This window comes from Mustelus asterias, chromosome 9 (genome assembly GCF_964213995.1).
Source record: "Mustelus asterias chromosome 9, sMusAst1.hap1.1, whole genome shotgun sequence".
Classification (NCBI taxonomy): Eukaryota; Metazoa; Chordata; class Chondrichthyes; order Carcharhiniformes; family Triakidae; genus Mustelus; species Mustelus asterias.
The window spans coordinates 64,484,883-64,501,697 of record NC_135809.1 but is presented as its reverse complement, the minus strand read 5'-3'; the positions used below and the strand labels follow the sequence as shown (position 1 = coordinate 64,501,697).

The 16,815-nt window shown below is 45.1% G+C and overlaps 1 protein-coding gene across 5 annotated transcripts in view; it reads right to left on the bottom strand.

Moving 5' to 3' along the window:
• Positions 1 to 13,708, bottom strand: part of braf (B-Raf proto-oncogene, serine/threonine kinase) — a 119,896-nt gene extending 106,188 nt beyond the window's left edge. For 4 of the 5 annotated variants that reach the window (XM_078220287.1, XM_078220288.1, XM_078220286.1 and 1 more), the window contains exons 1-2: positions 13,595 to 13,702; positions 4,791 to 4,892 (exon numbers count right to left, since the gene is read on the bottom strand). In XM_078220287.1, coding sequence (XP_078076413.1) covers positions 4,791 to 4,892; positions 13,595 to 13,693 — 201 coding nt within the window. In that variant the 5' untranslated portion in view covers positions 13,694 to 13,702. Of the gene's footprint in view, positions 1 to 4,790; positions 4,893 to 13,594 lie in introns of all 5 variants that reach the window. The other variant, XM_078220290.1, reaches the window with a different exon arrangement.
• Between the last annotated feature and the right edge of the window lie 3,107 nt (positions 13,709 to 16,815).

Genomic DNA, 16,815 nt, shown 5'->3' with positions numbered 1-16,815 from the left:
AAGTTAGGTCCCTTTTTTGTAAATTCTTTCACAGAATATGGGCATTATCCATCTGTAGTTGTCCTCAAGAAGATGGCGGTGAGCTGCCTTCTTCAACTGCTGCAGTCCATGTGGTATAGGTACATCCTCAGTGCTGTTAGGAAAGGAGTTCCAGGATTTTGACCCAGCGACAGTAAAGGAACAACAATATAGTTCCAAGGCAGGGTGCTAAAAGCCTTGGAGAGGAATTCCCAGTGGTTGTGCTCCCATGCAATTGCTGCCCCTGTCCTTCAAGGTGGTAAAGGTCAGAGTTTGGAAAGTATTGTCAAAGGTGTCTTGATGAGCTATTGCAGTGCAACTTTTAGATTGGGGGGGGGGGGGGGGGGGGGGGGGAGAGAATTAATGTTTAAGGTGGTGAATGAGTGACCATCATGTGGGCCGCCTTGTCTTGGATGGTGTTTAGCTTCTTGACAGTTGTTGGAGCTGCACTCATCCAGGCAAGTGAAGAGTATTCCATCACACTCCTAACTTATGCCTTGCAGATGGTGGACAGGCTTTGGGGAGTCAGGAGGCAAGTTATTCTCTGCCGAACTCCCAGCCACTGACCTGCTCTTGTAGCATTCTACTACCAGAGAAAATGATTTTCCATCTATCCATCATCCATCTCCTTTGATAATCTTAATGTGGAGATGTCAGTGTTGGACTGGGGTGGGCACAGTAAGAGGTCTCACAACACCAGGTTTAAGTTCAATAGGTTTATTTGGTATCACGAGCTTTCGGAACGCTGCTCCTTCATCAGGTGAGTGGAGAGTTGGGTTCACAAAAAGGGTATATATATAGACAAAGACTCAAATGCAAGATAATGGTTGGAATGCGATTCTTTACAGGTAAAGACAATGTGAGTGGAGAGAGGTTTAATCACAGGTTAAAGAGGTCTGAATTGCCTCAAGCCAGGACAGTTAGTAGGATTTTGCCCAGGCCAAATGGTGGGGATTACACGTAGTGTGACATGAACCCAAGATCCTAGTTGAGGCCATCCTCATGCATGCGGAACTTGCCTATCAGTTTCTGCTCGGCGATTCTGCGTTGTCGTGTGTCTTGAAGGCCGCCTTAGAGAACGCTTACCTGAAGATCGGAAGCTTAATGCCCTTGACTGCTGAAGTGTTCCCCGACAGGAAGAGAATACTCCTGCCTGGTGATTGTTGAGCAGTGTCTGTTCATCCGTTGTCGTAACGTCTGCATGGTCTCCCCAATGTACCATGCCTCGGGACATCCTTTCCTGCAGCGTTTGAGGTAGACAACATTGGCCAAGTCACATGAGTACGTACCGTGTACCTGGTGGATGGTGTTCTCACGTGTGGTGACGGCATCTGTGTCGATGATCCGGCATGTCTTGCAGAGGTTGCTGTGGCAGGTTTGCGTGGTGTCGTGCTTCTATTCTTGAACACACACATTCTTGTCCATTCTTGGACACACGCATCTTCATCAAGGATGGTCACCTCAGCACTCCACTGTACCACAAGCCTGCGGATAACCACACGATGCTCCACTTCCTCAGCTTCCACCCTAAACACGTTAAAGAAGCCATCCCCTATGGACAAGCCCTCCATACACACAGGATCTGCTCAAATGAGGAGGAACACAACAAACATCCACAGACGCTGACAGATGCCCTCATAACAGGATATGGCGCTCGATTCATCAATCGACAGTTCCAACTCACCACAGCAAAAACTCACTGACCTCCTCAGAAGGCAAACACGGGACACGACCTACAGAGTACCTTTCGTCATCCAGTACTTCTCCGGAGTGGAAAAACTAGGACATCTTCTTTGGAGCCTTCAACATGTCATCGAGGAAGGCGAGCATCTCACCAAGGCCATCCCCACACTCCTGCTATTACCTTCAAAAAAACCACGCAACCTCAAACAGACCATTGTTCGCAGCAAACTACCTCGTCTTCAGGAGAACAATGACCACGACACCACACACCTCTGCAAGACGTGCCGGATCATCAACACGGATGCCATCATCTCACGTGAGAACACCATCCACCAGGTACACAATACATACTCATGCGACTCGGCCAACATTGTCTACCTCATATGCTGCAGGAAAGAATGTCCTGAGGCATGGTACATTGGCAAGACCATGCAGACGCTACGACAACAGATGAACGGATACCGCTTGACAATACCAGGCAGGAGCGTTCCCTTCCTGTCGGGGAACACTTCAACAGTCAAGGGCATTCAGCCTCCGATCTTCGGGTGATCGTTTACCAAGACGGCCTTCAAGACACACCATGCAGAATTGCCAAGCAGAAACTGATCGCCAAGTTCCGCACACATGAGGACGACCTCAACCAGGATCTTGGGTTTATATCACACTACGTGTAACCCCCATCCTACTAACTGTCCTGGCTTGAGATAATTCACACCTCTTTTAACTGTGATTAAATCTCTCTCAACATGTATTATCTGTACCTGTAAAGACTTGATTACCTGCAAAGACTCGCATTTCAACCATTATCTTGCAATTGAGTTTTTGTGTATAAATGCCCTGTTTGTGAACCCAACTCTCTACTCACCTGGTGGAGCAGCAGCGCTCCGAAAGTTTGTGATACCAAATAAACCTGTTGGACTTTAACCTGGTGTTGTGAGACTTCTTATTGATAATCTTAAATACCTCATTCAGATCATCCCTTAATCCAACATACAGAAGGCAATGAGTCTAGTCTACGTAACCTGCCCTCAACATTTCACCCATTCAAGCACCAGTAACAGATTCTGGTGACTCTGCACTGCTTTAGCTCCAAGGCTGACATATCCTTTCTGAGCTGTGGTGTTCAGAACCGAATACTCTTTATATACAATGAATATACAGCTCCCTTGTGGTGCAAGTGCATCGTCCCGCTACGGTTGAACTGGTACCCAGTGCTTTTGTAATCTATTCCCTATTAGAAAAGCTTAGGATACTGTATGTTTCATTAACCGTGCTCTCAATCTGCCCTGTCACCTTCAATGACATACATTTATACACCCAGGTCCCTTTGCTCCTGCACCCCTTTCAATTTGTACCCTTTCTTTTATACTAAATTGATGCAAGTTAAGACATGGACAGCAGGGTTTCAGGTGATTTAAGTTTACGGAAGGTACAAGGTGGAACCCAAGCCAGGGATGTGTTGGAATAGCAGAATCTAGCATTAACAAAGGCATGAATGAGGGTTCCAGCAGCGGATGGGCAAAGTTGAGCAATGTTTTAGAGATGGGAATGGCAGTTTTAGCGATGGTTCAAATATGAAGATCAAAAGTGACACCAAGATGACAAAGTGACATTGCCAGGGGGAGGGATGTAGTTGGAATGGAAAAAACATTGGCTTCAGCCTTCCCAATATAATTGCTGGAGCAGAGATAATTGCTCTCTAATAATCACAACCATCTTCCTTTACGCCATGTATGACTGTAGCCACTGGTGAGTTTTCTCTAATTCTCACTCACTTCAATTTTACCAGGGTCCACCTCTGTAATTCAGCTCCTTTGTCTATGTTTTGGCCAATGCTGCAATGCAGTCTGGAGCAGAGTACTAATGCTTTGATCTGATTAATTGTCACATGTATTGGTATACAGTGAAAAGTACTGTTTCTTGCATACTATACAGACAAAGCATGCCATTCATAGGTAAGGAAAGGACAGAGTGCAGAATGTAGCATTACAGTCATAGCTAGGGTGTAGAGAAAGATCAACTTAATACAAGATAGGTCTACTCAAAAGTCTGATGGAAGGGAAGAGAAGAAGCTGTTCTTGAGTCGGTTGTTACGTGTCCACAGACTTTTGTATCTTTTTTCAGATGGAAGGTGGTGGAAGAGAGTATGTCCAGGGTGCGCAGGGTCCACCTTGGCAATGGGTGAATATTATGGGAAAAGGTAGGGGAACTTTCATCTGCATTGAGTCATTTTGTACCTCACCTGGAACTGGTCAATGTCATGAGCTTTCACCCCTGCTGGGTCTGTTCTGCCAGTGGAACAAGGCATATCCAGAGAATGGAAGGCGGGCGCTGTCATTGACTTAAAGATATGACTCTATGATTCTATGATTCTGCGAGTACAAACACATTGGGTTGTGACCTGACTCATATGGAAGGACCCAATTTAGACAAGTTCCCAGAAGCCAGTGAGGAGGACTTTTCAGGGTCGACTCGGGGTGTGCCCCTATCATTGCTAGGTTGTCTGTCTGCTTTTAACCTTATTGTTTCTCATTGGTTTGATACAACTTCTAGGGCATTTCAGGGGGCAGTTACAAAGCCACCTACAGTGCTGTGGGTCTGGAGTTACATGCCAGCCAGACCAGATAAGGATGGAAGATGTAATTTGTTAAAGGATATTAAGGAATCAGTTGGGTTCTTACAAGAATCCAGTAGTTGCATAGAAACTGTTTTTTTATTCCAGATCTTATTTAATTAACTGAATCCACGATGGTGAGATTGAATTAATGTTTCCTAATCATTAGTTCAGGCCTCTGAATTACTAGACCAGTAACAGAATCAGTGTATTAATTTACTACTACACCATTTGAATATATCAATATACGAAAAATCCATTTTCTCTGCAAACCTGACTTCTTGCCTTCACAACTTTGGTTGTGCTTATGCATCCATATTTACTATTATAAATTGCAATGTCAACTTTGTCCCATCAGGCTGAGTGAGATTCTGACCTCATGTTTCCCAACTCGCTCTCCATTTTGCATAAATGGTTCATTCATCAACTAAATATAGCCAATGCCACAGCATATTTAATAATTGTCTGCACTCACCTCCAGATAGATAGAGGGTGGATTATGGTCCCCACCAAACTTGTCCAGCAGGGCTTCAATATGCTCCTGTGTTAGTTTGATCATCTGCTTGATGTTCCAGACCTGGTTGCAGAAAATAAAAGCACTTTAAGTTAAAGCAAGATGGGCTCCAGAAAGGATCAAGTGAGGAAGTGGTGGTGGGGAGGAATGCACCTTGGACCGACACAGTTTCATTTGTTGCAGCTCAGTCAACATTTGGGGATGCAAGCTTCAGCCTGCAACCATTTCCTTTGCATTTGTGCAATAACTCCAACCCTTTGCACCAACATCACCTCTCATTGGCACACACAGATAGCGAAATATATGCTTGGTGTCCGTAACTTCTTCCTCCGAGATCTGCACTCTTCTAATTCTGGCTTCTTGATAACTCCACCATTAGCATGTGCCTTCAGCTGCCTGGTCTCAAGGCTCTGGAATTCCCTTCCTAAACCTCTCCACCTCTCTATCAATGTTGATGCTAAACTGTGCATGCATGCAGCAGCCTGGAAGGTATCACGCATGCCTTGTTGGTTGCATTGACTTGCATCTGCATAAATCAGGCATTATGGTATTTAAACCTCAATCTAAAACATCCCCAGGAACCCTACTATCACTGATGTACAGATGTTCAACCCCACTGTCGTCTAGAACAGTAGTGTAGAACACCCACTACTGTTCAGGAGGGAGCTCCAGGATTTTGTCCCAGTGACAGTGAAGGAACAGCAATTTAATTCCAATCAGGATGGTAAGAGACTTGGAGGAAACCTGCAGATGATGGTGTTCCTATATTTCTGCCCTTGTCCTTCTTGGGGGAATCAGAGATTTGGAAGGCACTGTCGAGGAAGCCTTGGTGAGTTGCTGCAGTGAACCTTGTAGATGGTACACACTGCTGCCATTGTGCATCACTGGTGGAGGAAACGAATGTTGAACATGCAGATGGGGTGCCAATCAAGTAGGTTTCCAGATGGTGTTGAGCTCCTTGAGTGTTGTTGAAACGATACTCGTTAATGCCACACTCAGTAAATGAATGTCTTGATGATCAAGGATGGGTAGTCTCAGAGTCATAGTCATTACAGCATGAGGAGGAAGTCAATCAGCCCATCAAGTCTATCCCTACTCTATGTGAGCAATCCAGTAAGTTCCACTGCCCTACTCTATTTCCATAACACTGGGGGCTTTTTTCCCCTCAAGTGCCTTTACCTCATTGGCCTGGTATTTAGCTTTTTTTGCCATATTTGGACCAAGTTGTACTGAGGTTTGGGACTTGCCTGGATAAGTGCAGCACAGGATCACTCATGCAACTCAACACTATTTTTATTTAAAGTTTATTTATTAGTCACAAGTAGGCTTACATTCACACTGCAATGAAGTTACTATGAAAATTCCCGAGTTGCCCCACCCCAGCACCTGTTCAGGTACACCTAGGGAGAACTTAGCCTGGGCAATTCACCTAACCTGCACATCTTTGGATTGTGGGAGGAAACCGGAGCACCCGGAGGAAACCCACGCAGACACGGGGAGAACGTGTAAACTCCACACAGACAGTGACCCAAGCCGGGAATTGAACCTGGGTCCCTGGCACCGTGAGGCAGCAGTGCTAACCACAGTGCTGCCCCATCCTGGATTCCGACTATCCCGGATAAAGCAGCGTGGACATGATTGGCTTTTACTCCACTACCTTCACTGTTTTAATATTCATTCCTTCCATCACCGACGCACAATGGCAGCAACATGTACCATCTATAAGATGCACCAGAGGGACTCACCAAGGCTTCTTCGACAGCATGTTCAAAATTAATGAGTCCTATCGCTTTGAATGTCACGGGCACTGGCTTGTGGAAACAACATCACTTTCAATTTCCTCTTCAAGCCACATGCCATCCTGAATTGGAAATATCATTCCTTCTGGTTGGTCAAAATTCTGGAGCTCCCTCCCTAAGAGCATTGTATATGTGTCTACACCACGCGACAGGCCAGCGGCTCCATGTGGCAGCTCAGCAGCAGCTTCACATGGACAGCAGCAGCACCACCTTCTCTAGAGGAATTAAGGATGGACAATAATGTCACATTCCACGCCCAAATACAAAATATTTCTATGCCAGTATTATACCTAGAAAGATTTCTATTCAATAGTAGAACACACCACAAACACAACATTGACCAGTATCTGAATGATATAAAATGACAGACTAGTATCCATCATAACAGTGAACCATTGTTGGAGAGACAGGCAACAGTATCCAACATAACATTACACCGAATGTTGTGCAGTGACAGACCTGTCCTCACCAAAATTTATCCCAGGGTGTACCCTGCCAGGACCTGTTTCCACCAGTACAGTACCAGTGTTATACAATGACAAATCAGTAATTTACGACAGTATTACATAGTGACAGATCTATACCCATGAAACAGATCTGTATTCCAGTTTCGTACAGTGACAGACCTGTACACATCAATACTGTGCCCCAGTATTACATAGCAACAAACCTGTCCTCACTAATACTGCAACTGATTTAATTTATTGTCACATGTATTGGTGTTATACAGTGAAAAGTATTGTTTCTTGCGCACTATACAGACAAAGCATACCGTTCATAGAGATGATGTGGAGATGCCGGCATTGGACTGGGGTGTCATGGAGTCATAGAGGTTTACAGCATTGAAACAGGCCCTTCGACCCAACTTGTACATGCTGCCATTTCTTTAAACCCCGAAGCTAGTCTCGATTGCTCGCATTTGGCCCATATCCCTCCATACTCATCTTACCCATGTAATTGTCTAAATGCTTTTTAAAAGACAAACTTGTACCCGCCCCTACTACTACCTCTGGCAGCTTGTTCCAGACATTCACCACCCTCCGTGTGAAAAAATTGCCCCTCTGGACATTTTCGTATCTCTCCCCTCTCACCTTAAACCTATGCACTCTAGTTTTAGACTCCCCTATCTTTGGGAAAAGATATTGACTATCTACCTTGTCTATGCCCCTCATTATTTTATAGACCTCTATAAGATCACCCCTAAGCTGCTTATGCTCCAGAGAAAAAAGTCCCAGTCTAACCAGCCTCTCCTTATAACTCAAACCATCAAGTCCCAGTAGCATCCTAATAAATCTTTTCGGCATTCTTTCTAGTTTAATAATATCCTTTCTATAATAGGGTGATCAGAACTGTACACAGTATTCCAAGCGTGGCCGTACCAATGTCTTGTACAACTTCAACAAGACGTCCCAACTCCTGTATTCAATGTTCTGACCAATGAAACCAAGCATGCTGAATGCCTTCTTCACCACTCTGTCTACCTGTGACTCCACTTTCAAGGAGCTATGAACATATACTTCTAGATCTAGGGTGGCACGGTAGCACAGTAGTTAGCACTGCTGCTTCACAGCTCCAGGTTCCTGGGTTCGATTCCCGGCTTGGGTCACTGTCTGTGTGGAGTTTGCACATTCTCCTCGTGTCTGTGTGGGTTTCCTCCGGGTGCTCCGGTTTCCTCCCACAGTCCAAAGATGTGCGGGTTAGGTTGATTGGCCATGCTAAAATTTCCCCTTAGTGTCCTGAGATGCGTAGATTAGAGGGATTAGCTGGTAAAATATGAAGGGATATGGGGGTAGGGCCTGGGTGGGATTGTGGTCGGTGCAGACTCGATGGGCCAAATGGCCTCTTTCTGCACTGTAGGGTTTCTATGATTCTATGATCTCTTTGTTCTGTAACTCTCCCCAATGCCCTACCATTAACTGAGTAAGTCCTGCCCTGGTTCAATCTACCAAAATGCATCACCTCGCATTTTTCTAATTTAAACTCCATCTGCCATTCGTTAGCCCACTTGCCCAGTTGATCAAGATCCCGTTGCAATCCGAGATAACTTTCTTCACTATCCAGAGGACACCAAGATTGGTGGCATAGTGAAAACTTACTAACCATGCCTCCTATATTCTAATCCAAATCATTAATATAAAATGACAAATAACAGTGGACCCAGCACTGATCCCTGAGGCACACCGCTGGTCACAGGCCTCGAGTTTGAAAAGCAACCCTCCGGCTTCTGTCATCAAACCAATTTTGTATCCATTTAGATACCTCACCCTGGATCCCGTGAGGCTTAACCTTATGCAACAAACTACCAAAGTACCTTGTCAAAGGTACCTTGTCAAAGGCCTTGCTAAAGTCCATGTAGACAACATCAACCGCACTGCCCTCATATACCTTCTTGGCCACCCCTTCAAAAAACTCCATCAAATTTGTGAGACATGATTTTCCACTCTCAAAGCCATGCTGACTGTCCCTAATCAGTCCTTGCGTTTCTAAATGCCTGTAGATCCTTCTCTCAAAATACCTTCCAACAACTTACCCACCACAGATGTGAGGCTCACTGGCTTGTAGTTCTCAGGCTTTTCCCTGCAGTCCTTTTTAAACAAAGGCACAACATTTGCACCCTCCAATCTTCAGGCACCTCACCTGTGACTATCGATGATTCAGATATCTCGGCTAGGGGACCCGCAATTTCCTCCTAGCCTCCCACAATGTCCTGGGATACACTTCATCAGGTCCTGGGGATTTATCTACCTTGATGCGCTTTAAGACTTCCAGCACCTCCTTCTCCTCAAGACATCACTATTTATTTCCCCAAGTTCCCTAACGTCCATGCTTTTCTCAACAGTAAATACTGATGAGAAATATTAATTTAGGATCTCACCCATCTCTTGTGGATCTGCACAAAGATGACCTTGTTGATCCTTAAGAGGCCCTACTCTCTCCCTTGTTACTCTGCTCCTTCATCAGGTTGCTCCGAAAGCTCGTGCTACCAAATAAACCCGTTGGACTTTAACCTGGTATTCTGAGACTTCTTACATAGAGAAGGAAAGGAGAGAGTGCAGAATGTAGTGTTACAGTCATAGCTAGGGTGTAGAGAAAGCACCAAATCTGTAAGAGATTGAATTAAAGGATGGTTAGAAAGCTTAAAAGAGTTAGAATGAAGTTTTAGAAGCATAGAACGAGAGTAGGGCACAGCTTGCAAGAAGTCGCCTCACTCGGGTGCCATCTTGGAAAAACAACTGTGCCAGAAACAGCCCTCTACACCCCAGTACTATAGTCCAGTGATAGACCTCTGTACCCACCAATAACATATCCGTGTTCTACAGGACAGAGCTGTCCACACAAATACTGTCGCAAAGCTTTCATCAGTGACAGATGCAAGCGCACGATTGCAAACAGTTATAGAAGACGGCCATTTGGCCATCAAATCTGCACCGACCACAATCCCATCTCGGCCTTATCACCGCAATCCCACATATTTACCCTGCTAGTCCCCCTGACACACTAAGGGACAATTTAGCATCAACTTAACCCGCGCATCTTTAGAGCGTGGGAGGAAACCGGAGCACCGGAGGAAACACACGCAGATGGGAAGAACGTGCAAACTCCACACAGTCACCCAAGGCCGGAATTGAAACTGAGTCCCTGGCACTGTGAGGCAGCAAATACTGCATCCCAGTGTTGTACACTGGCAGATATGCACCCACAACTAATGAACTTGTTATAGACAGAAAGACCTGTATCCACCAGTATTGTAACCAGATTTTTACACAGACGTGTACTCACCAATACAGTGCCCCAGAGTTATACAGTGACAGATATGCCCCACCAGCACTGTAATCCAGTGTAATACAGTAACAGATCTGTCCCCATTAGTACCGTACACTAGTGCTTTACAGACAGAGCTACCCCACCAGTACTGTACACCAGTGTTATAGAGACAGAGCTGCCCCACCAGTACTGTACCAGTGTTACAGTGACAGCCCTGTCCCCACCAGTACAGTACCCCAGTGTTCTTCAGTGACAGACCTGTCCCCACCCGTACTGTACCCCAGTGTTCTACAGTGACAGACCTGTCCTCACGAGTATTGTGATCCAGCGCTATACAGAGCTGCCCCACCAGTACTGTACCCCAGTATTTTACAGTGACAGACCTGTCCCCACCAGTATTGTGATCCAGCGCTATACAGAGACAGAGCTGTCCCACCAGTACTGTACCACAGTGACAGACCTGTCCCCACCAGTACTATACCCCAGTGCAATACAGTGGCAGATCTGTCCCCCATCAGAACTGCACTGCAGGATTATACGGTGACAGATGTCAACCCACCAGTAATGTAACAGTGTCATACAGTGACAGAGCAGCACCATCGAGTACTGTGCCTCATTGTTATACAAGGACAGGACCTGTGTCCACCAATACTGTACCCAGTGCTTTACAGTATCTGACTTTTCTCCAGTGTTATACATTTACACACCTGGCCCACCAGCAGGTACCTCAGTGTTTTCCAGTGACCAAGCTGTCCACATCAACACTATACAAGAATGCCATACAGTGACAGACCTGTCCCCACCAGTAATGCATCCCAGTATTATACAATGACTGACTAGTACCCAAAAGTAATGTATGCTAGTGTTACGCAGCAGATGACCTCAGGCCCACCAGTATTGCACCCCAGTGTTACACAGTGATAGGCCTGTCCCCACCGGTACGGTAGCCCATTGTAAGACACTGACAGACCTGTCCTCACCAGTACTGTACCCCAGTGTTATACAGTGACAGATCTGCCCTCATCTGTACCGAAGTATCATAGAGTTATAGACCTGTCCCCACCTGTACTGTACCACCAAAACTATATAGTGACAGACAAGTCCCTATGAGAACCATGCCCCAGTGCTATAGTGACAGATCAGTTGCAATCAGTACTGTAGCAGTGTTTAAAGAGTTACAGACAAGTCTCCACAAGGACTGTGCCCCAATGTCATACAGTTACAGACCTGCCACCACCAGTGTTGTACCCCAGTGTTATACAATGACAGTCCTGTGTTCACCAGTATTGGACCCTAGAGTTTTACATTGACAGACCTGTCACCACCAGTCCTGTACCGCAGTTTGAATAGTGACAGCCCTGTCCCCACTATTAATGCACCCAGTGTTATACAGTGACAGGACTGTCCCCAACAGTACTGTACCCATGTTGTACAGTGAACAGGTTTGTCCCCACCAGTACTGTAGCTCAGTGTTATAGTGACGGAATTGTCCGCACAGTACTATACCCTGGAGTTATTCAGTGGCAGACTTGTCCACCCCAGTAGTGTATCCACGTTTATACAGTGACAAACCTGTCCCCATCAGGACTGTGCCCAATTCTTTACAATTACATACTCTTTCCCCCCATAACGTGTCCAAGAGTAATACAGTGACAAACTCATATCCCCCAGTACGATATCCAAGTGTTACATACAGGGACAGACTTGTATCCCACCACTGCTATGTATACCCTGTGTTTTGCAGTGAGAGACATGTACCTGCCAGTACGGTATCCAAGTGTTATACAGTGCAAGGCGTATCCCCACTAGTCCTGTTCCTCATTGTGATACGGTGACAGACCTGTCACCACATGTACTGTACACCTCTGTTATACAATGACAGACCAGGTCTGAACCAGTGCTGTAGTCCAGTGTCAGTGGCAGACCTGTCCCCACCAGGATAATACCCCAGTGTTATAGAGTGATAGAACCATCCCTTCCAGCACTGTATTCCCATGTTATAGTGACATACCTGTCCCCACGAGTACTGAGCCCCAATGTTATACAATGACAGACTTGTCCCCACCAGTAACGTACTCGTGTTTAGACACTGACAGACCAATAATCACCAGTACTGTACCCTAGTGCTAGACAGTGATAGACCTATCTCCATCACTACAGTACCTCAAGTGCTACACAGTACCAAGCCTCTCAAAGGAGCACTGTATCCCAGTGTTACACAGTGACAGACTTGTCTCCATCAGTAATGTACCCCAGTGTTATACGGTCTCAGAGCTGTTCCCATCCATACAGTACATCAATGTTACAGTGACAAGCAGTCCCCAGCAGCACTGAACCCCAGTGTTATACAGGGACAGACCTGTGTCCCATAATGTATACTAATTTTATACTATGACAAACATGTCACCATCAGTACTGACTCCCAGTTTTATACAGTGACAGACATGTTCCCACCACCACTGTATTCCAGTGTTATACAGTGACAGATCTGTCCTCACCAGCACAATACCCCAGCAAGACGCAGTGGCAGACCTGTCCCCACTAGTACTGTAGCCCAGCATTATACATTGACAGGCCAGTCCCCACAAGTACTCTACACTGGGGTTTTGCAGTGACAGATCTGAACCTCAGGGTTACACAGGGCTGTCCCAGCACTGTAGCCAAGCATTATACAGTTAAATAAATGACCCACAAGTACTGCATTCCAGTGTTATACAGTGACTGAGCTGTCTGTATTGATATATGAGAGTAACAGACCTGTTCCCCGCACCCTCACCCCCCACCAAAGCAGCATACCCAAACAATTATACAGTGACAGACCTGCCCCATCGGTACTGTGCCCAGTCCAGCGCTGTATTCCAGTGTTATACAATGTCAGACATATCCCCACCAGGATGGAACCCCAATATTATACAGTGACCCTGTGCTGCACAGTGACAGACCTGTCCATACCAGCACTCTACTCCAGTGTTATACAGTGACAGACCTGTCCCCACCAGTGCTGTACCCCAGTGTTATACAGTGACAGACCTGTCCCTATCACTACTGTGCCTAAGTGCTACACAGTGGCAGGTCTGTCACAGGTGCACTGTACCCGAGTGTTACACAGTGACAGTGCCGGGTTTTGTCTAGAAGCGGCTCCGGCAATGTCCAGATGTTGCGTGCCCCTTTTGCTCGTTCCGCCTTCTGCCCGGCTCTCACCTCCTCAGGGACGCTCAGGCCCTCAACTTCCTCCCCTGCCGAATCCATCAGCTCCTCGGGGCCGTTTAGCGCCGGCGGATCGGGGCTGGCGGCCGCCATCTTAGAGCCAGGCCCGGCCGGATGTGACGTTAGCGGTGGGGGCATGGACTGACCGGCGTGTGACGTCAGCCAGTGCCGGGGCTGCTGGGAGTGAGGTCCTGGCAGGTGGGGAGAGAGTGGGACACAGGTCCTGTCAGGATGAGGTCTCTAAGAGAGACAGGTATGAAAAGATGAGCATTGCAGTTATGAACACCACAGTAATGGTGTAAGAAACCACACCATGATCCATGAAATGTTCTGTAAGATCTTAGCCAACCAACCAGATTGTAGGCTAACATCTGCCCAGCTATGTACAGTCCATGCAAATCATCTATTTCAAATGGTTGGAGACTATAGCCCATATCAGTTGTTTATGGGAAGTATCCCAAAATACTTTCTTGTGCAGTATGATAGTCATCCTGCCCTAGAAAATACTAGTTCCCCATTTTCTGTGCACTTGAATGCTCTTGGTGCAGGGAGAAAGGCCTATCAAGGCAGAGGTCTCAGAGAAAATTTGGTCAGCTTTTCGGCATTGCACAAGAGATGAACTTTAATCCTGGGAACTTAATATAGTGTAAAACAAAGCGTGTGTTGGGAAGACAGTAGTTCTCCAATATGGCATTAAGGTCCATTCATCTGAGTTAATCAGGATTGATTATAAACTTTCAAAATCTGAGCAAGTAATAATGAACAGAAGTTGATGACGCAGCCAGTATCTCACAAACTCAAATGGTTGACTGTTATGAGGAACAGAATATAGTATCTAAGGCGTCGATGATGATAGACAAAATGATACCAACATGCAATACAGGGCTACTGTACCCAAAGGACAACTACCTAAGTTCGGTACCAGGGTAATATACACAGCAGAAGGGTCCAATGAATGGAGAGATGTGACCATTGTAGGAAGTACAAGATAAGCCCCATCAAATTCAAATATTGATCACATTTCCCAGATGTTGGACAAGATCAATCGCTACATTGGTAAAATGAAGTGAAATGCTAGAAAGCAAGAAAATACTACACAAGCCCTCATTGTGGATCTGGAAATGACACTAGCACTGGGAAGCAATCATTTATTGACAACAAACCTTCTTATGGGAAGGAGAGATCCTGGAACGGTTGTCCAGAGAGAGGTAAGAGGGCAATTGGAGGCCGTAGATTGATGAGGCTATGTGATAAAACAATGACTACAGGACAATCTAGGAACACTATTAGAAATGGAAGCCCTACAATTAGGGAGTTTTGGTGGCTGCAAAAAAAATGAAGATAATTTAATGAGGGGTTAAACAAATTAGTTGTAATAAAAGAAAGTTGTAATAAAAGTTGTAATAAAAGAGTTGGATAGTTGGAATGAAGTTGACAATGAATAGAGGACAACCTTATCCCATAGGTGGGTACGTATGGAAAAAGTACATTCAGATGTGACATATAGGATTAAAGTGGATTAATGGCCTTGAGGTTTTGAAGAGAGCCCCGATGGACAAGTTGTTGGAGTGGATTCCCTAACAGCAGGAAAAATTATCTTTAAGATCTTCTGAGCTCTTTTTACCACATATTCGTGGGAATGTAGTTTGATCGATATTAAAGTTGCATTTTTGTGGGGTGAAAAATTTCAAAGATGATTGCTTTTGAAATGACCCAAAGAAGCAAGTGACGTAAAAAGGGGCTGTAGAAATTAAATAAATGTGTTTATGGATTGAATGATGCATAAGGGAATGGTATTTCTCAGTTAGATCTGTCTTGCTGAAAATAGAGTTCATTCAGCTGAAAGCAACTCCAGTAATGTTACAAAGAACAAAGAACAATGCAGCACAGGAACAGGCCCTTCGGCCCTCCAAGCCCGCGCTGCTCCCTGGTCCAAACTAGACCATTCTTTTGTATCCCTCCATTCCCACTCCGTTCATGTGGCTATCTAGATAAGTCTTAAACGTTCCCAGTGTGTCCGCCTCCACCACCTTGCCTGGCAGCGCATTCCAGGCCCCCACCACCCTCTATGTAAAATACGTCCTACTGATATCCGTGTTAAACCTCCCCCCCGTCACCTTGAACCTATGACCCCTCATGAACGTCACCACCGACCTGGGAAAAAGCTTCCCAGCGTTCACCCTATCTATGCCTTTCATAATTTTCTCTGATGACCTGGCCCGGTTTATCAGGATACAATTAACACCTTCTAGATATGACTGTTGATTCAAGATTATAGATTGTCTAACCCTATTTTTAAAGACCTCCAAAAACTGACTTCCAATCTTAAATTCCCCATTGGTTACAACTAATTCCACAGAACCTCGCCATTGAGAATTATTAACATGCATCATAAAGATGTCTGCGAGTTTCTCTTTGTGATACTAGTATGTTACACCACCTCCCCATGCCCACTCCTCCACTCACCATGAGCTCCTATTTTGTGTTGTAACATTTGATGTGACATCTTATCAAATGTCTTTTGGAAATCCAAGTACATCACATTTACAGGTTTCCCTTTATCTTGTTACTTTCTCAAAGAACTGTCATAAATTAGTCAAAGGTGATTTCCTTTCTCAAAACCATGTTTGACTCTGCCCAATTTTATTATGATTTTCTAAATGCCCTTAATAATGGATTCTAACATTTTTCCTTTGACTGATGTCAGGCTAATTGGCCTATACCTTCCTGCTTTCTGTCTCCCTCCTTTCTTGAAACTTTTGCAATTTTCCAATCCACTGGGAACTTTCCAGAATCTAGGGGGTTCAACCAATGTATCTACTTTCTCTGCAGTCACTTCTTTTCAGATCCTAGGATAAAGCCATCAGTTCCTGGGGACTTCTCAATGTTTAGTCCTATGAGTTTTCCCAGTATCTTTTCCCTGGTGACAGTAATTATCTTACGTTCCTCACTCTTTTACCTCTTGATTTTTCATATTCTTGAATTTTTTTTGTATGTTTTACAGTGAAGACAGAGACAAAATACCTCTGAACGGTGCTTCTGCCATCATTTTTCTCACTGTTAGTTCCATGTTGTCATCCCTCTAAGAGTCCATTGTTCACCTTTACTCTTTTCCTTTTTGCTGAAAGTCTTACTTTTTGTTTCTATATTTCTAGCCATCTTTCTCTTATACTCTAATTTCACCCTAATTTTTATTTTAGTTATTGTTTGCTGGT